General features: G+C 35.5%; 3 protein-coding genes across 3 annotated transcripts in view; all 3 read left to right on the forward strand.

The window, feature by feature from the left end:
• LOC109052844 (NACHT, LRR and PYD domains-containing protein 12-like) overlaps window positions 1-3,426 on the forward strand; it is a 55,338-nt gene extending 51,912 nt beyond the window's left edge. Inside the window, 2 exon segments of the mRNA XM_042765363.1 lie at window positions 404-450; window positions 2,674-3,426. Coding sequence (XP_042621297.1) covers window positions 404-450; window positions 2,674-3,209 — 583 coding nt within the window. The 3' untranslated portion in view covers window positions 3,210-3,426.
• The window catches only part of LOC109053278 (protein NLRC3-like), a 426,767-nt gene that overhangs the window by 349,752 nt on the left and 52,934 nt on the right, over window positions 1-24,081 (forward strand). The gene's annotated exons all lie outside the window — the stretch shown is intronic.
• The window catches only part of LOC109056623 (protein NLRC3-like), a 33,692-nt gene continuing 18,896 nt past the window's right edge, over window positions 9,286-24,081 (forward strand). The window contains 1 exon segment of the mRNA XM_042765457.1: window positions 9,286-9,409. The gene's annotated coding sequence lies outside the window, so the exon portion shown is untranslated.

A 24,081-nucleotide genomic window follows, 5' to 3' on the forward strand; every position in this document is an offset into this window, starting at 1 on the left:
GACTCTAATCACTCCGTCACTCGTCTGTGATCCCAAAATCACCTCACATTGGTTCTGGTTCAATCAGCAAACCAGCAGACAGTTTTTCAGTCATTCTTTTCTCATCAGGCAGCAACCACAGCTGCTCAGAAGGGTCTCTCAGCAGCAGATCCAAGCCCTCGCTCGATGCTCATCAGACGCTTTCAAAAGCTGCAGAAGATCCAATCGATTTCAGATTAAAAAGCCCTTCAAACCCTGATCAGCTCTAACTGTTCCTGTCCCAGCGTGGGATATGAGGGAGTTCTCTGGCTGTATTCTGAGCTCGGAGCCTCCCCTCGGACAGATATACACCAAATATACACACTATTCACTCAGTCTGATTATATGAGTGTCAACTTATGAACCTGTGTTTGTGTGTTTATAGTGTGGACCATGGAGGAGAGAAGATGATGAGAGCAGGACTACGAAAGTGTAGGTCTACACACACACACACACACACACACACACAAACACACATCACACACACACACATCACACTAACACACACACACACACACACACACACACACACACACACACACACACACACACACACACACACTCTCACATATTTTTTTAAATACAATAAAACTTTAATATTGTGAAATATTATTTTAATTTATAATAACAGATTTTTTTTATGTGAATATATTTTAAAATATAAATATAATGTATTCCTGTGATTCAGTTTGAATGTTCAGCATCATTTCTCCAGTCTTCAGTGAAATCACTCTAATATGATGATCTGCTGCTCAAGAAACATTTATTATTATCAATATAGAAAAAAGTTGTGCTGCTTCATATTATTTTTGTGGAAACCATAATATATTACCATTCAAAATACAATTACAAACTGTTTTTTTTATAATAATAATAATAATAATACTTTATTTGAGCAAGAACAAATTAAATAAATCAAAAGTGACAGTAAAGACATTTATAATGTTACAGAAGATTTTATCTAAAATAAATGCTGTTCTTTTGAAGTTTCTGTTCAACAAAGAATCCTGAAAAATAAAATGTATCATAATTCCCACAAAAATATGAAGCAGAAAATAATATTCAATATTGATAAGAACCAATATTAATGATTGAGCACCAATAATCATAACAGAGCAGTAAATCATCATATTATTCTGATTTCTGAAGATCATGTGACACTGAAGACTGGAGTAATGATGCTGAAAATACAGCTGCACATCACAGGAATAAATTACAGTTTAACTCATATTCATATAGAATGATTTATTTTTTTAAGTAAATATTTATTTATTTGTTTCAAATGTTATAAATCTTTGAGCAGGGCCCGTATTCACAAAACATTTGATCTTAGCACTAAGAGTTCTCTTAAATAGCAGTAAAAGTTTTCTCTTAAAAGCTGTTCACAAAGCTGCTGAGACAAACTTTTACTGAGGAACAGAGAGAAGTCTTGAGCTCAGAGTAAGGGGGCGGGGCTGAGCGCGTTGCTATGGATGATGTCAGCATGCTCATTAACTATGCACACAGTGATTGGCTGATAGTATTCAAATAACGGTTTAAAAATAAATGTTAATTGGCACATTCAGATAAATATTTTAAAATGCTTACACATTTTTCCCGCTGCTGCAGAAAGCCTGCTATCATTACACTTTAACACTGAAACACAGCTTTCACTATATTAGTGAAGACATCTGTGAATAGTGAGGAGATTCTGGACTTTACAAATATAAGCTGTGTCTGAAATCACTCACTCGTTCACTCGTTCACTAATCCCTATATAGTGTGTGACAGTTGAGTGCACTAGATCAGGAAGGAGTGAACAAATAAGTGAACGGATTCGGACGGTGACGTATACACTGCGCGGGAGACTTGGAGCTGTTACAGAAACATTGTCATATGTTCTTTTATATTACATCTACCTTATTTTAGAAAATAATATTACTAGCAATAACACTCAAAATGACTTTATATTGTAATTATACACACCTCCGCGTCAGCTTTGTGCTTTCATCGATGGTGTATTATTCATTAGTTTTGTAATGCTTTTATGTTCATAATCATTAAATACTATTAAAATACTGAGAACCAAAATAAACAGACATTAACACGTTCATAATTGTATGTATTTATTATTTTTAGTATCTTGACCCTCTCCCGAGCAGTGTTTTGAGCTCAGATAAGATAACGGTCGTAGAGCGTCCTCAGGACACCGTTAATTTTACATTTTTAAATTATCACCAAATTATCATCATTTCTGTGGATTAACAACGATGCCACCTCAGTAAATTAGTCAAATATTAAACTGAGTTATTGCCTACATAACATATTTTAATATAAATAATTGTATGAAATAAACGTTAAAGCAGAAATAATAAAGATGTAAACAGCATTTCTCCTTCAAACTCGCTCTCGCTTCCAGCTCGCCGGTTCTCTGCATTGCATTGTGGGAAATAGTGCGAAATCAGAATGAATTGTGGGTAAAAAGTAGTGGACGAATGTAGGGAATGAAGTCGTTCGCTCAGAATTCAGACATCACTACAGAATGTCTGACAGCTGATCTAGTGCACTATATAGTGTATAGGGAGCGGTTTCAGACACAGCTCTAGTCAAAGCTGTAAACACACAGACATCTTCAGTGTTGTGTTGTTCTTGATGTTTCTCTCTTCTTGTGTTCAGGGGCCTGTGATCTCACACTGGATCCAAACACAGCACACACTCGACTCGTTCTGTCTGATGAGAACAAGAAGATCACAGGTGTGGAAGATCGTCAGCCGTATCCTGATCATCCAGAGAGATTTGATGTTCCTCAGGTTCTGAGTGTTGAGAGTCTGACTGGACGCTGTTACTGGGAGACTGAATGGAGTGGAGATGGTGCTGATATATCAGTGACATATAAAGGAATCAACAGGAAAGGAGGGAGTGACTGTGTGTTTGGATTAAATGACAAATCCTTGAGTCTGATCTGCACAGATAATATATTCTTTGTCCGTCACAATAATAAAAACACTGATATTCCTGTTGTCCCTTCATCCTGTAAGAGAGTAGGAGTGTATGTTGACGAGTCGAGTGGCTCTGTGTCTTTCTACAGTGTCTCTGACACACACACACTCACACACTTACACACATTCAACACCACATTCACTGAACCCCTCTGTGCTGGATTTAGAGATTATTATGGTTCCTCAGTGACTCTGTGTGATATTAAAGGATAGTTAGACTCTTTCTGATGTTCACATGAACACAAACTCATCAAATCTCACATCATTACATTTCTATTCATTTTTAAATCAGTTTTTCATTGTCATACAGAAGTTATGAATCTAGATCAAACACTCATACTGTTCTGAATCTTTAATAAACAGAGTAATATGTGTGTTTAATATTTCTATTGTAAACTGATCATCAAATGTAATAAAAGTCCATCAGTGACTCATTTGATCCTGAACTGGTTTCTGAATCCTGATGTGAACTGATGACAGTATGAATAATCATGAATGTGATTGAGATCAGCAGAATCAAACACAGAGGCTGAATTCACTCCGAATGAATCCGTCTCCTGATCGTCTGCTTTATTTTTTCTGTCTGCGCTGATTTAACACTGGATTCACTAAATGAATTCTGTACAAACACACTCACAGTATCGGTGCTGAACACAGTTGATCTCTTTCAGGAGCTTCAGAGCTTCAATCTGCTGCTTTGATCACTAGAACATCTTCATCAGCATCTCTTCTTCTGAAATGATGCTCTTTTCTGCTTTATTATTTCTCCACCAGCACAACAGCTTTATATGACAGGAGCCACACAGCTGTCACTCAAATATCTGACAGTAATCAACAGGCCAAAGTCAAGCTGATATTTGCATGTATTTGTAATCAGAGACGCACAGAAGCTGTTATGGCTCAATCTGACAAACTGAACTGAATGTAATATGAGGCTCTTGTGTGTTCTTCATTCTCACAGTTATTAATGGTGTGTGAGATCTAATGTGCTCTCTACAGTTGTTTGTGTTCAGCAGCAGATTGTTGTCAGGAGCATCTTCAGTCATCAGGACTCCTTCATAAAGCTGTCGCAGGTGACAGCTCAATATTATTCTTAAATCTAACTCTTGTTATTTGTCTTTATGTTGCTGTTGATAAAGAAATACACTGCTTGAGGATGGACATAAATGACAGTGATTTTACCATGGTAAAGTAGTGTCACACTGTATTTGTGCTCTTACAACACTTAAAGTGTTGAAAATGTCCTCACAATGTAAGTATATTCAGGTTTCTAACTCCATGTGTTCTTCCCAGCTGTCCTGTAATTCAGATGACTGAATAAACACTCAGAACAATGGTTTATTAAAAGTGTAATGTCTCTATAATATTTTAGGGTTAAAGGTTTCTGTGAGGGTCAGTCTGAGATGGAAAGATTAATAACACATTATTGTAAGTGAAATTCATGATGTAATTTTTGTCACATCTGCTGAGAAACTGAACTTTTCAAAACTCTGAATCGCTGGAACTGAGTTTCACAGAATGATTGAGAATGACTTTTTCTGAAGTTCAGTGACTCTTATTACTCCCGATGCGTGTGCAGTATAAACTCAGAAACATGTCAGAGCCCAGAGGAAGAGGATAGACTCAATCACAGTTTTCTTAAGAATATACGGTCTAGTATTTACTAGTGTTTCTTTCTGTGGGATCATGGAGATTACTGAACACAGCTGAAAGCATGGAGAAATGATGTGATGAGTTTCTGCTATGATTTGGTTTAGAAGTTTGCGTATGAAAATGTACTTGATGAAAGAGTGCTGCATATGTTGATCTCAGCATCATTGTACCGTCGAGGTGTAATACAGTGGACAACTATTAGCTGTTTCCAGCTGCTTCCAGGATAGAACATAGAAACACAACATCATAATACACAACACATGATATTTAGCGCAGGATTGGGTTTTTTTTGAGAGCTGTAGTGCTGCAGAAGTAGGTTAGAGCTAAACTCTGCAGGAAAGTTGATCTCACGGTCCAGATTTGAGGATCTCTGCTCTACACAGATGTTTTAAAACCTTTTTTTCCCTTTAGGTTAATGTCATGTTTGTGAAAGTGCAGTTCAAAGACTCCAAGAAATTCATTACGTTACAGAATGGATTTACTTTTACAGATTTCATAAATGAAGGTAAGTGTCCTTGTTTTTATCTTATTTGAAATTACGGGCATTTGAAATGATTCTCTTAGCCAGCATTTATGATATTTGCTCACACTTTAATTGCAGTGATCAATATTACAATACTATATGTCTATTCTGTACAACTTTATCAACTCCTCAACCAAAGTGTATAACATGAACATTGCAATTGTGAATATTTCACATCCTGTACCATAATAAGGACATTAAGAAAAATAAGTTTCTGAATAGTTTCTTGATTCCTTTGTATGCAAAATTAATAATTTAAGCACAACAAGATGCAAAAGGCACACATTATTTTCTGCGCTTTACACACATCCAAAAATATCCAAGAAATCACTTCTGTGAAATCAAAGGTATTAATCTTTTTTTTGTGTGTGTACATTGATGCATCATACGATTAATCAATTGATGTATCAATCAATATTGATGTATTGTAACCCATATTTTTAGGCATATTATTGAGTATTGTTGTTATGGCTGCTTTTATTGGTCTACAGTGTGAAGCAGATTTGATTTACAGACTGAAGCAGACTTGAAGATATATGATGAGTCCCACACTGAAACTGATCGAGACATTTTGGAACATTAATCATAAAAGATCTTAGTGAAGGTATTTTTGATCCATAGATAATAGTGCAGATTCAAGTTAATTCAATAATTCAAGTTACTTACTCGAATCAATCTTTGAGTATTAAAGTTGTATTGGTTTGTGAATGACGGCCTGTCACAATGATATCTGTATTGACTTGTCACACAATGTATAAACATGACCTCAATCATTTTTGGTGACGTGATAGATCGATCATTGTGTTTACATAAAAATGATTGTCCGATGGCAGCGTCTCCAGCATCTCATATACTCTTTAGTGATTGGCTGATTATTTGAAAGTTTAACATCAGAGTAAAACTGTATCATTTGCAGGTTTTTACGTCTTGTCTGTTCACTATTCAGTGTTCAAATATTCACACCTTTCTTTGAACACAATTAGGAGTGTAACGATACACTCAGGATTCAGTACAGATCTCGATGCTGGGTTCACGATACGTATCACGATATGTTAAACAAAATGTAAAAATGAAACTGAAATTCAAGTCACACAGATTTCTGCTTGATGGTAATCTCTGCGGTGGAGGCGCACTAACATACATGTTTCATATGATTACATAATCTGAGAATGTTTTCTCTTTGAATTGTTTGATTATTAAAGCATTTCATGATCTATAGATATATCTCTCATGTCTGTGAGGCGATGGAGTTTGGGTTCTTAAGGTCAGAGGGACCCAGGCGGCATAAATAGTGTCCTGTTTGGTTTCATTATTTTACAGCACACAGCGTTTTGTATTTGAAGTGTTAGTGATCGCATCCGCACCTCGTTTTAAATGTCTTGCAGTACAAGCGCGCTATTATTATTATATTTTACTCCACAGAAACACTTGAAAATACACACATGTAATTATAGGCTACATGTAATATAGAGCGGCCCCTTGGAAAGAGCTGGAAAGACCACCAAAACTGACCACTATGCAGTGAGTCGCTGTCATGGACGTAAGGCCAGCGCAAGTTTAAATATCTTTATATATATCCATCTTGTAATGCTGCTGTTTTTTTTTTTTATTAAACAAATTAATTGTGATAGAGCAGACACTGAGTTTTTTTAATGGGTGATGAATTAAAACACATCATATTGTAGGTCAAGTCACCTTTATTTATATAGCGCTTTAAATAAAGAAGATTGTGTCAAAGCAACTGAACAACATTAATTAGGAAAACAGTGTGTCAATAATGCAAAATAAAGTTAAAGACAGTTCATCATTGAATTCAGTGATGTCATCATTCAGCTCAGTTCAGCTTAAATAGAAATATCACCATCACTCTTGTACTTACAACCCCTAAATACAATAAAAGATGTTTTCAAACCTGTAGTTATTTACAAATTATTGATATGCAAGGAAAATAAAAGCTCTTCTAACAATGTGAAATACTGTTAGAGTCAAAGCTGAACATTGTGTTCTCTGTGTTTGTCTGTGAAACCATTTCTTCCACATTATGCTCGTGTAATTAGTGTAATATTTGTATAATCATGCTAGTATAGACTAACTCATGAAAAAAAGTCAGTAATATCATTTATCACAATTGATTTCTGGGACAATATGTAGCACCAAAAAGTATTTCTCGTGACAGGCCTAAGAATGATTTATGAGCAAACTATTCTTTTATTGTTTCAAGCTAGATGATGCTAGCAGCCTTAAAAGAAAAATCACAAGGAGATGAAATCCTTGAAGAGAACAAGGCCAGCGAAACTTTGTCAAATGAAGTGAGAAGAGCGCTTGTTAACATACTGGTGGAGCACATGACAGAGAGGCATGGGTCAGATACATTCACACATTTAACATCACTGATTGTTGATAATTCAGACTGAGACATAAATCTATAATATAAATGTAAGAGTGTTTTTTGTATGCATGTGCTGTCACTTACGTGCTGTCCCATCCCATATATCTACATTTATTTCTGGAAGAGAATTCCAGCCCAGAAGCAGAGAGAGCAGTGTGTGCTTGGAATTGTGACTTTGTTTCATCACTGAATTTTCCAAGAAGAGATATCTAAGACTTGTTCCATAAAATGATCAAATGTTTTTACTTGAAGGAATTGATTGATGAGTGGAATCTTTATCACTCAAGTTCACACGTCATTATGTGACGGTCATTTCTCCTGCTGTAGATTCAGATGTATGAATGTAAAATGGTCAGGAGCACTTTTATGATGCAGCAAGTGGAAGTGGTTATCTTGCTCGGTGTTTAAAACTGTTCAAAGAAACAACTCTCGTCACGCTGAAAGAAAGAATAAGTCTAGCTCTGAACAAGGAGCTCCAAACATCAGGAGAGACATCAGCTTCGAACATCAGCTCGAGGGAGATGCTCTTGTGGAGACCTTCTTGCTCAAACAAGACTTGAAGAAACCATTTTTGAAAAGATGAGACAGACACTTCCCTATCTCCAGGAACTTGTTCACAATGCAGATATAGCAACAAATATTTTTAGACACCAAAGGATTGGTAAGTAATATTTAAAATGATTGAATGTTACTCTGGACCTAAAATAATGAAGTCTTTAATTGTTTTATAATGTATGATTAGAACAGAGCGTATTGTTCATATATAAAGTTTGTGAATAATTAATGATAGGTAATAGTGAAATGTTTAACTCTAGAGTCAGTGTTACTTTATTAACACTTTTGAAAGTGTTAATTTAACTCGGGCCAGTGTGGATTATATTTACACCAGTAAAATGTTAAAATTAACTCTCATAGAGTTGAATTAACTGGCAATTTTGCTGTGTAGACAACAGACTCATATTCTGTCTTAATACGTTTATTAAGTGGCAAGTCTACATGTAGACAAGACATATTATATGATACAAAGCATGTTTAAAATTGACCAATATAGATGAAGTATATAATGTTGTGGGTGCCGGCACATGTTGGGATAGAGAGAAATGAGGAAGCTGATCGAATGTTCAAGAATGCACTAAAACAAACCCATATAGATGTAAACATATATCACTTAGTGAAGCAGAGATGAAAGAATAATTAGAGGAGATATGATCAGGAAATGACAAAAGATGGATGGAGAGGTCAAGGGTCGTCATCTACACAACATTCAGAAACAAGTTGGGAATGGAAGGAAACACTTTGGAAGTAGGAAGGAGGACACAATAATATCTAGACTCTGTATTGGTCACACAGCTCTTAATCAATCACTATTTATTATTGGTAAACATGAATCATAATTACAATAATTGTGGTCTACCAGAGACTGTGAACATATACTATTAAACTGTGAAGCATATGAAAGAGAAAGAATGAGATTAATAGAAGAATTATTGAAAATATAACAATTAAGACAATACTAAAGAATGTTCCAGCACAGTATAAAGTATATTATGCAATTATAAGTTATTTGAAAGCAATAGGTTTAATAAATAAGATTTAAGATCACGTAATGAAGTGTACAGAATAATTGTATCATTTTGTTTGTTTGTTTAAGGTTTGTTGTCATTAATATCCGTCACGCTCCGCACTCCAGTCCAGTAGGAGGCGGAAATACACCTTTTAAATGGGTTTGTAACCACCATTAATAGAAAAGAAGAAGAAGAAGAAGAGTGTTGTAACCGAAAGTAAACTCGAAAGTAAACGCGTATTTTGAAGAGTTAAAATCCTTCTCTTCAGATCTCAGAGTTGACGGTAAGTTGAGTTGTCAGCTTCTAATATCATGTATTATTGTAGAATGTCGCTCTCGTGTTGAACTCTTCACACTTTAAGGGATATTTGAGGGAGTTGTTGTGACGCAGTTTAAAATGATGTAGATGTAACCGAGCGCAGTGACGAGCTCATCTTTCTGCGCGAGACTTTATGTTAAGAATGTTTCTCAGTTCAAAGATCGTCAAGAACGGACTTGTGTTCTCGAGGAGAGACAGATCTTGAAAGAAGAAACACGAGAACACAGAACGTGTCTTTCTGAGAACTGATAGTTGACAACTGGCATAAAGTTGGCTTGACGATTGGACATTCGATATTCGCAAATCTAGGGACCGTCTCTAAAGTTACATGCGAAACTACTATACACTTCTCTAACGTCAATAGCGTGCAAGGAGAAAACAACTGTTAACTGTTCATCCAGGTGTCAACTATAATGCACACCTTTTATATTTTTTTGATAATTATTAAAATAAACTGTAAGTCATATTGAAACAATTGCTACTTTTCATTACCGAATGGGCTCAAATGTAAAATATGCCATAATTTGAAACTCAGTAGCATTTGAACAGAATGACTCCCATTCATAAAAGATACTGTAAAGTGTTCATCTAGGTGTCAGCTGTAATGCACACCGTTCATATTTTTCATAATTATTCAAATAAACTGTAAATCAAATGTAAAATATTGCTACTTTTCACTACCGAATGGACTTAAATACAAATTTATGCCATAATGAAAAATGTTTATAATTATGAATGTTGTGGGTTTTAGTTGACACCTGGATGAACAGTTAACAGTTGTTTTTGTTGTCTATTGACGTTAGAGAAGTGTATAGTAGTTTTGCATGTAACTTTAGAGACGGTCCCTAGTTTTGCGAATATCGAATGTCCAACATCAAGCCAACTTTATGCCAGTATCTTGACACTCCCAGCACGTTACAGGGAGCGATACACAATAAATAACACATAATATCACAAACTAATGTCATATTAAAACACTTATTTCAGATTATTATAGACAATTATTTCATATTACTTATATTATTCTAAAGCAATAAGCCGTGGTTTACAGTGAATGTATAACAGTTGAGGGCGTTGTTAGGCACGACATATTAATTACATTATGACTCGAAAAAAGATTAGTTTATTTACAACAAATCGGTCGTGTTGTGCTGCATCTTTTCAAGCTGCTTGTTCATTGTAGTCATGTCATTTCACTGAGCAGTCCCTGCATCCGTCTCACAGCAGACTGAGGGAAAGATGCTGTTTAAAGAGACAACAATAACAACAAATACCCAAGGCACTGATGATGGTACCAGGAAATAATCTGAGGGTGTCAATTGAAACTAAATCATGTGACAAATGTCTATCCACATAAACAACTGAGTACAGCTTCAGTCAGTGATGATGGGCCCAAACACCGCATTGCCTGCATTTAACCGTCTCTTAGTCTTTGGTTGTTAGTTGTATGTTTTGTTTTGTTTTTTACATCTGTTTACTTTTGATAAGTACTTGGTGATTTTGGTGGCACTTAGCTAAAGGCTAAATGATCATAAAATATAGGCATACTTGTATTCTTAGGGGTCTAAAATGAAGTCCACAGGAAACTAATAGAAAATGAAGAAATACAGAACATTTTCTGAGAGGACTGATCTACAAATCAGTCAAAACAGTAAAGAACACACATTTATGAATACACATGTCCCACTCTAACTGTCTTACCTGGAGCTAATGTGCTTGGCGTTGGCATATTTTGCCGTAAAGGGTTTAGAAAGTCAAGAGAAACTGAGGCTGTGAAGATGATGAACAGGACATATATAATTAATATAATTAATTAATAGTTAAAATATCTAAATAGACAGTACATAAAAACAGCGTTAGTCAGTGTGTGTGACAACCGATGCTACAAAGAAATAATTACCTTTTGTTATTTTCAGCAGCTCAGCCCTCATTTCTGCTGTTGAGGAGAAAGTTGATGGAGGTGATGTTGTAATTTTGCACTGTTTGCATGCCCCACTGTGGACAGCTGGACAAGTGCAGAGCTCCAAGTCCATGTCCACTGTACAGGTGTGCCCTGATGTTGTGGATGTTATCATGTGATGTGTTTTTTCTAAAATATAAGTGTGATATAGAGAAAAAATATAGAGGTGTATTGTATGTTTCTCAAATATAAGAATGCACAGAACAGACTTGCATTCTCGCGTAGACTGGTCTTGCCAGACTATTGCTTTAAAGTATTGATTTGGTGGGATTATATGGGTAGGAAAATATGATTTGTGAGAATTGTTTTGTGATGTTGTATTGTTGCTCAGCTAACCATCCCAGCATTAAAGAGAGGGACAGCACAACAAATGACATATTACTTCACAGATGTTATAAACTTTTACAACATTTGGTTACATCATTGTTTATTTTATTTTAGATATTTGTATTTTACTCCATGTATTTGTGAATGTGTGTACAAATTGAATGTTACTGCAGAAGTCTCTATCACTTTATTAAATTTGTGTCTTAAAAATAAAAAACGACAAATGTTTGCTTTTTACACCAGAGAATTTTCATGTGTCCTCTGTACTTGCATTCTTATTGGAGTTTAACTTTGACAGTTGATGATGAAAGACACGCATTTTGAAAAACAGCCATTTGCAAAATTAACCAACAATTTTACTGCATGATGACTGAAATCTTTACCTAAATAAATTGCTAAAAGAAACATCATGGACGGAATGGAACTGAGAGCGCTGCACGAGCTCGCGTCCCCATCTGCAGGACAGTTAAAGTGTTTAAATGATTCAAAGCACCAAACGTGAGGAGAATCAGTACTTTAACGTGTTACTCGACCCGGTGACTTTTTATGAATGACGGTAATAATTTGAGATTGGTAGTGCTGGCATAAAATTCTCAACGGTTGTGCTGTAATAATATAATAGACTGTAGTCTGACGCGCTACATGTCTGCTGTTACAGTACTGTTTTTAGTTGTGATTCACTGTTAGTGCTGCGCTTGGTTTGAGCTGCTTTAATTTGCATTTGGGACGCAACATTTGTCATTAGTCATTATCTATAGAAACGTTTATAAATCTGTTGTTGTTTACAAAGAAGTTTCAGTGTCACAATCCTTCAGAAATCATTCTAATATGCTGATTTGCTGCTCAATAAACATTTCTCATTATTATAAATGTTAGAAACAGTTTTGCTGCTTAAAGGGGTCATATGATGTTGCTAAAAAGAACATTATTTTGTGTATTTGGTGTAATGAAATGTTTATGTGGTTTAAGGTTAAAAAACACATTATTTTCCATATAATGTACATTATTGTTTCTCCTCTATGCCTCGCCTTCTGTAATGCGTAGATTTTTACAAAGCTCATCTCTCTGAAAAGCAAGGTGTGCTCTGATTGGCCAGCTATCCAGTGCGTTGTGATTGGCTGAATACCTCAAGCGTGTGATGGAAATGTTACGCCCCTCAATACACTGTGATGTGTCTCCCAGCAGCACGAGACTCAGTCCAGCTGCTCTGCTTGTGCACATCCCATCATCGCTTTCTTTTAGCAGTTCAGTCAATGTACTGTTAGGAGTAACTGAATAACTCGGGATACTGGTTTATTTCGAGTCAGAGCGAGTGTAAGGCGCATTTATATACCGAATAACTTGTTATTTGTGGATTAGTGTGTACTGGAGACGCGAACCGTTTCAAACGATTCCGATAGATTTGGTGAACTGGTTCAAGCGGATCACTGAGAAGATCTGGTTCAATAGAAAGATTTGTTCGCAATCTGGACATCACTAGACGAGACAAAACAAATAAAACCCATTACAAACGAGGCATTTGTTGCAATTGCAATTTAAAAAAAAAACGCAATTTAAGAAAAAACACAATTACAAACATTTTTTGCAGGCCCTGACAAACCAGAATGGCTACTGAAACAATTTCTTACAGGAGTTTCTTTCTTGTCTTCCTCCTCGCGAAGTCATCCACCACTTCATCGAAACTGAGCTCTTTAAAGGTTTCGGACTCAATGGCCAATAAGTGACGGAAAGCTGAGACGTTCTTGGCACATTCGAGTTCTCAGTTCGTTTTTAACTCGAGACATTATAGAAAATGAGCACTCTCCCTCACAATTCATAACTGGCAGTGTTAGAAAAAGTCTTAACGCAATGTACACGTTTGGAAAAGTTTATTAGGGTTGGTATTGTTTACATTCGATCTAAATAAATAAAACAGCTGTAGCCAGTCGTCCTCACAAAGATTTGATTAAAAATATTTAATATTTTTCGACTGGTGGCGCTGGCGACTGTCTATGCTGTGGAGATGCATTCCCTAGGCTGTTAAACATCATTCATCCTTATATTTTCTGATTTTGTCAAACATCTTTTTTTAGTGTTTCTTTTGTTATAGGCTATGCGTTAACATTGCAAGTTAATTGTTTTTGGCTATTCTGCAGACTGAAAAAGTGAAACTGCATTCGGTAAAAATCCAGAATAAGCTGTGATTTCTCTCTTTTTTAATAACATGCATCCTTTTATTTCAAACTGGAGTCTAATAAATGTTAAACAGGAAGAATAAAATGTTAGATTATAAACTGCACTTAGGCTATTTATGAATAGGCTTCCTAGCCTATTTTAGGCATAGTCTAACGAATAAAAAATCAAACATTTGTAAATAAAATAATTTTACTATATTACACTTCAATTATATCTAATATATTTGAGTAAATATGATAAGGAAATATCTCTACAACTCTCAAATGAAGTCGTAGAGTTTCCAGTGTTGGCTGTTGGGAGCGTTATTAAGCCCTAACTTGTCAAATTAAAATGAAAATAAACAAATACAATTTTAAATACTTTTGTTTCGGAATAAATGAAGCAGCATTTTATATTTTTGTTCTAACAGGTAACTATGGAACCGGAACGAGAAGAAAATTAGCATTTTTGCCCAGAACGAACTAATTTGTTTTTGAGGCCTGATTTGACAATAACAGCCTACATCATTGTTTGATTATAGTAAAAATAATAATAATAATAAAACACTAGAAATGTTGAAATTAACTAAATGAATCAGGAAATGCTTTATGACACATTCACACAGAATGTTTTTGCTCTGAAAAAACGCGAGCGAGGGGTGGAATGGAGGTAAAATGTTTTTTAGGTCTAGAGACGCGTTTTATATGGAAGCATATGGGTAGCATTATTCAATTTGGGATGTAATATGCAAAATGACAATGTAATATGTAAAATGGCAATGCATTTTCTACATTTTACATTTACATTTTCCAATACATTTGTGCAACGTTTGGTGCAAAATGAAAATGAAAATTAAAATTACATAATTTTCATTTGCCATTTCCCTACACCAGTTTTTAAATATGTAAAATGAATACTAAAACTGGTGTAGGAAATGGCAAATGAAAATTATGTAATTTAATTTTCATTTTCATTTTGCACCAAACGTTGCACAAATGTATTGGAAAATGTAAATGTAAATGTAGAAATGCCCCCATTGCCATTTTACATATTACATTGTCATTTTGCATATTACATCCCAAATTGAATAATGCTACCCATATGCTTCCATAGTTTTAAAGTTTTTAGAAGGCCGTGTCATGCGCGAGATGCTGCAAAACCGCGAGCGCAACGGGTATACACCTCTGTCTAGCACTTGTTTACATAGAAAAACAATGTAAAAATAGTGCATTGGAATGGAAAAACTCATTCTGTGGCCACCAAGTGACCAGTTGACTGACTCAGTTGCTTTCTCTATGCCCCTTATTCACATATCTTTATCTTTATTTTTAATTTTACTATCTGTGTACTGTTGTTGTCTCAGAGTCTGCACTAGCTTTTTCTGTCACCAAATCTAATTCCTTGTGTGTGCAATGGCAATAAATCTCTTTCTTAATCTGACAAATAGTAGTGTAGCAGAGTGAGGTATAGACCCAGTATGATTGGCTGGCATTACCCAAACAGGTGAACCTATCAGTGCTCGTGCTTGATCATGATTGGTCAGTTGGGTAAGTTTCATGAGCCAATTAGTGCCGTGTTGTGCATATAAAACGGGGAAGTGTTTGGTTTCTTGGGATGCATCATCCTTGGTACTGCCTCTTTTTGACATGTGGTGATTTGAATGAGTGCTAGCAGTTGGGTTATTCTCCTGTCTGTCGTGTGCTGGCTGTTGGCCAGTTTCCAGGTTGGTCCCTGTTTTAGAAGTCCCCTTTTGCCTGTTAAATAGAGGCTTAGTAACTTGTTTGTTTTTAGATATTGGCCTGCAAGTAGCTGTAATCCTGCGTGGTGAGCGACCATGTGTATTGCAGCTTTGTACCATTTCCTTGGTAGGTATGGGCAGTTTTTAGTTTGTTTTTTAACAAATTTATGCATAACTTTTGTTTGATGCTCAGCAGGTTTGATTGCACGTCCAGGGGTTTCCAGTGATCTTAATTGAAGCCTAATGAACATCAAGTAATTGACTGCACCTCTGCTCTGCTCTTGTCTTGTCCGGAACTCATCTGGGTCCGTCTGTTTTGTGTGGATTTAGGTGGGAGGGGTTGGCCATGATACCTTGTACTGTGTGTCCACATGGAGTGCTGTGTTTAACATGTTTGTGTTTTTTTTTTTTTTTTTCTTTTTTTTTTTTCACAAGAGTGTGTGTCATGGGTATTGAGTGTGGGGTAGAAATCTGGGGGTCTTTGTTGGCCACCTCCCTCTTTATTTGTTATCCTTTTTGTATTGTACTTTGTATTTTGTTTTGTGTGTTACTGGTACAGACTTGTGATGTTTGAGACCTTGTGTTTTATTAATTGTATGTTAATAAAGTGATTTGTTTTATATCTGCCCATCTTCATGCTCGCCCTGCCTTTGGCAACGAACCTGTGTCCTTTGCTTAGGTCTGTTATTTCCCGGTGTATGCCGGGTGGCGTAGTCGACTATAGGATTTCTCTTATTGGTAACCTTCTCAAACCACCTGACCGCTTGCCCTGCCACAGTAGGATTCAAGCATAGACTGTATAAAAACCGGGTTAAACGGGGGGAAAAATTTGCTATTCACTGCAATTAATTGCAGAAAAATATATATGTTGTATTCAACATTAATGGAGCAAAATATTTTGTGTGGAAATAAATCATTGGAGTTGGTTATTTTGTTTAACCCCTTAACTGTCACTCACATTTTTGAACATAGACTTGAAAGTGTACAAGTATCTGATCCTATAGCTCAAGTGGTAGAGCATTGTGTTAGCAAGCGCAAGGTTGGGGGTTCGATCCCCGGGAACACATGATAGGTTAAAATTGATAGCCTGAATGCACTGTAAGTCGCTTTGGATAAAAGCGTCTGCTAAATGCATAAATTTAATTTAAATTTAATTTAAGTAAGCACAGAATCAACTTTGCGCTACTGTCAAGGATCAGAAAAATATAGACGTGCATCTTGAAAAGCAAATGTATTGGAAATTGCTACACGTTTTCAAGGGGGCCCACAGCAACAACCTGCACTGGGCCTGTCCTACTCCAGCTACTGCCCTGGTTTTATAAAAGATTGGGACGCCTTCATATTTACAGGGCCCAATAATAACAGGAGTGCCAGAGAGCCCTCCTAGACCAAGAGCCTTGTTCAAGAGGCATTGTATAGCTAAAGGACACATATATTCAAGCATAAATAAACATTTGTTTTCATTGGTTATGGGTTTTTTGTACCAAACTGTATCGTGCAACATGAATGCCCAGGGCCCCTCCGGGCTCTTGGTAGTCAAGGGCCCCTGGGCACTGGCCCCATCGGCCCGGTCAATAATCCATCCCTGCCCATGAGGCCACGGGAGAGGAGTCTTCATATTCAAAAATGGCGGAAGACCGCGACACGGCTGTTTTGAAGTGTAAGTACCTTAGGGAAAAACGTTGTTCATTGTGGTTAAAGTGTACTTGTTTAACATAATCCAAGTAGACGACTGACTTGTTGAAGGTTTACACAATGTAAACCGATGAATTTGTGAATTAAGTGTAAAAAGATGTTTAATAATTATTAGGAACCGTAATTTATATAATTTGTCACTGATGATTAACAGTTAACACTGATCCATACTACCTGATGCAAAAAGTTGAGTGCTGCCCCACCCAGCACCAGACATCATTTGAACTAAATCAAGTCAGCTCGTCATGGCCTTCTTTTAGACCAAAAATCAAATCAAATGGTTAATCTGATTTAGTCCAAATTTAGTCCAAAATAGATGTTGAAAACTGGGCTTTTGGTATATCAAATTTAGTCCAAATTTAGCAGAAGCATGTTTATTTCAGACCACATATATCGCCATTAACATAAATGTAGCTAGTGAAGAAATAGATTAGACAAATGACATATCTGAAGCACTGTTAAATATATTGAAATATATTTTTTGAAAATATATTTGAAAAATACTTCAAACATTAAAGCTTAAAAATTGTTCCTCATGATACAAGTGTAAATACGTGTACGAATATTTATAAAATTATTTTCCTTTTTCTGCATTTCACCTCTGCTATAGTTTATTTATAATAAACCTGGCTTTGTATAATAAATACTGTTGGCATTGACAGAATGACAGATTGTTTATGTTCCTAGATTCTTCCATGCTGATGGCCATGCCCCTGAGTTTGAGCGTATCTCCTGTCCAAGAACATTTTTAGACATTATGAACCATGACTAGTAAGTAATACCTCAAACATACACTACCATTCAAAAAGTTTAAGGGTCAGATTGGCCATGTATTTAAAATATATCTTTTATGCTCACCACTGCTGCATTTATTTGATTAAAATACAGTAAAATAGTAATATTGTGAAAATACTGGGGGTGTCCCTGACTAAGGTTTTTCATAGTCGAATCAGAATTGTATATTATATTCGACTGATATTCGACTGATAGTCTAATCATATGTTTGGGGGCGGGGCAAAATACACTGAGTCAAGTCAGCCATAATTCGACAGCCATAATTACTGATGTTAACACACAGGGAAAATGTGTAACGAACACCTTGCAGATACAAACGGGGTACATAATGTTTTGATTAAAAGATAGCTAACATGAAACGTCAGCGAAGCATATTTTTTAAATAGTGCTCTCATTATAATGTTAGCCTAAATGACAGTACACAGCAAAAAATGTGAGACCACACTCAAGAGTGTGAAAGTGTTAAAATAGGAGTGTTAAATTAACACTGAATCAGAGTTAAAGTTAATGAGATAATTAAGTGATTAACTGAGTGATGATTGACCATTATTGACGAGACCTGATGTTAACGAGCAGAATCAACAAAGAATAAAATCACAATTTTTTATGTCACCATTATAGTGGTCAGTGTTTGCTTTAGTTGGGCTCTTGACCCTTACGTTTTTAAAGTTAGATTTTGTTTGGCTGTTGTAATGGAGTTATAAAACAGACGGGCAAACAAAAAATGTTGGTTTTCCTGAATCACTGAATTAAACTTTCATTGTTGATTATTGCGGCCGGATGGTTCTTCAGCATAGGATTGCCAGCATTTTAAATACAATCTGTGGAATTTCTTAAAAGTTGTTTGTTCAAACCTCAATGACGGTGACAATCAAAAAAGCATGTTGCAGGAGACTTGTGTTGCAGTGCATCATGGGAGCCATGGATGAATTTTGATAGGTGGCACCCAGAATGCACTGCAACACAAGGTTCACAGGTTGATTCTTGATGTTTGCATGTCTAAATGAAAGACTCTTTTGAAAGATTTTTGAACAAACAACTTTTAAGAAATTCCACAGATTCAGATTCAGGAAAACCAATATTTTTTGTTTGCCCGTCTGTTTTATAACTCCATTACAAAAGCCAAACAAAATCTGACTTTAAAATGTTAAGAGTCAAGAGCCCAACTAAAGCAAACATTGGCCACTATAATGGTGACATTAAAATAGTGATTTTCGTCTTTGTTGATTCTGCTCGTTAACATCAGGTCTCGTCAATAATGATCAATCATCACTCAGTTAATCACTTAATTATCTCATTAACTTTAACTCTGATTCAGTGTTAATTTAACACTCCTATTTTAACACTTTCACACTCTTGAGTGTGGTCTCACATGTACTCCCAGCAGAGTTGATTACACTCTGGATTTTTTGCTGTGTGCTTCCTGGTTTTCACAGCTTTTTTAGGGAGCAAACATTTCAGTGCACTGTAAATAAATAAATAAATAAATAAATGTGATTGAGACAGCCCTTAACCACTGACTACTGAGCAAGGGACCTGAGTGATACACACCCAGAGTTTAGGTCCACACCTGATCACACTCACCTCTTTGTCGCATCCAGTGTAGACACTGTGTGAGAGTGTGTAGCTTGGAGATGGAGAATGGAAATCTACGTCACTGTGCATTGCATTCTGGCTATACAATACAAATCACCAGAGGAAAAAAATGACTATTTACGTTAATATTTACTCGATATTTATAAACTTTCACACTCTTGAGTGTGGTCTCACATGTACTCCCAGCAGAGTTAATTTCACTATGGATTTTTTGCTGTGCATCAATGCTCACTATGTCCCCTTATAGGAAGTTCTGAAGCTCACAACTCAAAGAGATAATTCGCTACAAAATTACACGTAATAGATTTTACACAAACCAATATTATATTTCAGCATAAACATATATCACTAGACAGGTAATGTCTAATCTAGTAAACATTTCCAATTTATTTATGACTGAAATCTTCTATATGCGTATAACAAAGTGTTTATCATAATGTGCTGTAAGTAACATTAAAAAAAGATATTAGTTTTAATTTTGTGCATAAATGTCAGTAGTGATGTTTTTATTTGTGGATGGAAATAGTCACCAGTGTGTAGTGAGCCACTGTGTTTACCAGTGCCTGAATTCGTCTACACAATATATTAATTCATTTGCATAGTCATTTTAATTGTACCACATTTGTAATGCATATATAGCTGGACTCCAGACTAAATTGTGAGTGTACAGAATACAGACGGTGGCACCAGAAGCAGATTTGGTAGTGCTGGGGTGGTGTGTGGGGGTATTCAAAATAAAGATAATTAAATCATAAAATTGTTATAGGTTTGCATTAATAAGAGTAGTTACTAGTAATTTTTCACATTTATTTCTTGGTAATGCACATTTGACAGTAAAGCACTGAGCTTGAGTTGGGAAGCACAACATTTACTTTTATTAACAACAGTAGCATGTGCAAAATGCAAGTTTTACATAGAAAATTAACATATTCTACTATTAAATGTATTATTATTCGTCTGTAGTATTACATGGAACTGACCAACACCTTCAGTGATTATAAAAGGAGCTCTTTTTTTATGCACGATTCAGTCACATAGAAGTTTGTTTTTCAACTTTGACTTTTCTTACTTCATACACAAAAAAAGAGCAAAAGTTTTACAAAATTTGGTTTCTTGATGATTTAAAATTTTATGATAGTTATTTCATAATTTCAAAATATAAAGTAAAAAGTAGAAATTAATAACTAATAAGCCTATAAGTGTTCCTCTGCTGCCATCTACTGGTTATATTGGTAATATGATGCCCCTTTTTTATTTTATTAAAGTGTTTGTTTACCACAAAGTATATTTTTGTCATCCTTTTAAAAATAACGTTTAAATTGTATCCTCTTTAGAGTTTTAAAGTGCTGTGAATAGTTGTGTTAAATACTTAAAATTGCTTAAATTTCTCTCTCTAAAGGTTGTTCAAACCCTAAAATACATAATGAAATTAAACTATTTGTGCCACAACAGCATGGTTATAGTTAGCGTTACTACTTCTGATAGTATGTCTGCACTGTTTGAACTGTTTATAACAGATTTCTGTGCAGAATTTGAATGCTTCTCGCTAGAGCTCACGGCAACCTTAACCAGCACAGTGCAGTAACAGTGTCGCAAAATTAACACTGCTTCCTGTGTAAACCTGCTGTGAGCTTTGAGAAGTTTGTTTGCGCTACGCTGATCCGAGCTGATAAACGGTTCGCTGCGCAGCTCAAACGAGTAGTGCAGTTTCACTAGCTTTTGTTTCACTTGATGTTTCTCATATGCAACAGAAATAGCAGCGCTTATGAGGTGGGGTTACGCAGTGGTGCACCAGTGTGATTGCTCAAAATTTAGTTGCACCGGCAGAAAAAAAATCACAAAATGTGACCATTTGGTTGCAGTCTGGAGCCCTGTATAGGAAGTGACAAAAAAACTGTACTGAAAATTCTAGAAAAATTGTTCTTATCCTGTAAGTCAGCTCCCACTCTTTTGTGCCCTCAGGTGGAAATGCCCTAACAGTAGGGAAAACTCAAGTGCATACTTTACATTTTGGACAACCATTGTTTTTTAGATTATTATTGTTTTTACATTTACATTTTGGTTATTGTTTTCTTTTTTTTTGGTTGTTGATTTATTTATCAGTTTGGATGATGGATTAAAAGTGGAAAGGTTTGAGGTTTGTAATTGGTAAAGTATTGGGTGGGTGGTTGGTGCAGGATTGGCAGAAGATCAGAGATCATGCAGAGATCTACTGGTGCCCCTGAGGGAACCCATTTACCTTAAGATTTTCATCAATCACTTTCATGTTGTTCCAAGCCAGACTTTTGTTCATCTTTGGGGCATAAATGTAGAACTTTTTAATGAAATCTGATAAAAAAATTTTTTTTTATAAAATAACACGTTCATGAGAGCACCATGATGCATCAATGTTGTGTTGGCGTTAGACCTGGCCATCTCATGGTGATTTTGTGAAAATGCATTGGAGATATATAATTTGTGAATAAAGACATACTTTTTTCTGTTGCTGCTTTTTTTTGCGTACACAAGGCATCTGTTAAAAAATATCTTCATTTGTGTTCTGCACAAAAGGGTCTTATGGGTTTGGAGCAACATGAGGGTAAGAATTTACATTTTTGGGTGAAATATGTTCTAATGTGGTTATAATTGGTCATTGTTTTCATTTTCAGTATTTTAAAGATTTATTGTTTTGAAAAATTGTTTAGACAGAAAAGATGGATTCATTTGTTGAAAATTTACAGTAAAGACTTAAATTGATAAAAAAAGAATATTGAGAAATGTTATGGTTTACACAAACATATTGTGCAGCACAACTGTTTTCAACATTGATAATAATCAGAAATGTTTCTTGAACAGTAAATCAGTATATTAGAATGATTTCTGAAGATCATGTGACACTTAAAACTGAAAATTCCGTTCACAAGGATAAATTACAGTTTACAATGCATTCACATAGAAAATTATTTCTGTAGTTATATTTCACAATATTACTGTTTTTTACGGTCTGTTTGATCAAATGCAGGCTTAAGATGTGATCAGGAATGGTTGTTTTTTTTTTTTTACATGAAAGATGTATTTAATGTGTCAATAAATGTGTCAGTATACTCTTTTGTGAATTGTCTTTTTTTTTGACAGTAATTATAAATATGAAATACAAATGTAATCAATGAATTCACGGTTGTAATTAGGCCTGAAAAGATGTCTTTTGAACTTTAACTTTACAACCACATTTAGACGTAATTTGGACGCCTTTTTATAGACATCTTTTCACCTTTCAACTAAGTTTTAGGTTGTTTAGACGTCTGTTCGACGTCTTCTCAACAAGTTTTTGCTGGGTGGGGCCAGCATCGCTGCCTCCAACCTCGTTGGATATATGATTATCCTGCTTATAGTATAAAAACTTATATTATTTACTTATACACTTATATGTTCTGCTTTTGTCTACCATTGATTTGCACAGTTGTAAGTAATTACTGTACATCATGTGAGTCTCTACCATTAAACCTTACCCTGTTTGTTTCCAATTTTCCGTACTTCATTTGGCTGATAACAAGTACTGATAAGTACTAATAACAAGGAGGCAATCAAAAACACAATTATGTAAATGGCATTTTACATACTTTATTATTAATGCAACGCTGTGTTAAAAATCAGTTTCAAAGTGCATAACAGAAGCATGATGAATCATCAACACACTGTTTTCTTAAGTGGACATAGTGCATGTACTACAAAGAAAGCTGAATCAATTAATAATAATAAGATGATTTGATGCTTCTGCCAAACATTTCTGATGACCCTTTCTGCATAGATTCTTAAAAGTGCTAGATGATCTGTCAAATACTAAATAGTGCTTGTAGGTAGAAGACATTTGGACACACTTTAACACTGAATGGTTTCTTTGTGAAAATCTTAAAACAGTCTATCATTGCTATTGTGTCCAAAGGACTCCACAAACTAGTGAGGCACAGTGCAGGCAGATCCAATCTGAGGTGCATAAGGTTAACATAAGTATTTAAAATGAAGTGAGAATTTCTCTTATGTCTGACATGAAAAGCAGCATAAGGCAATAAAAAACTTTATGGCAGGGATTCTCAACTCTAGCCCAAATTTAGCTCGAATCTCAAACAAACACCTGCTTGTAATTTTCTAGTAATCGTAAAGGTCTTGGTTAGCCTGTTGAGTATTTTATTAGGGTTGGATCTCAACTCTGCAGTAAAGTGGACCTCAATGGCCAGAGTTGAGAACCCATGTAATAAAGGTTCCCAAGTTTGGCATACCTGTATAATGCTTTACTTAAAGATCACTGAAAAACTATCAGACATCCTGAGTTTACGCCACAGCAGTCAGTTTTCTTCTGTGTGCACACAAGTAAGTTACATTCAGTTAGTGACAC

Source organism: Cyprinus carpio, chromosome A1, assembly GCF_018340385.1.
Source record: "Cyprinus carpio isolate SPL01 chromosome A1, ASM1834038v1, whole genome shotgun sequence".
NCBI lineage: Eukaryota > Metazoa > Chordata > Actinopteri > Cypriniformes > Cyprinidae > Cyprinus > Cyprinus carpio.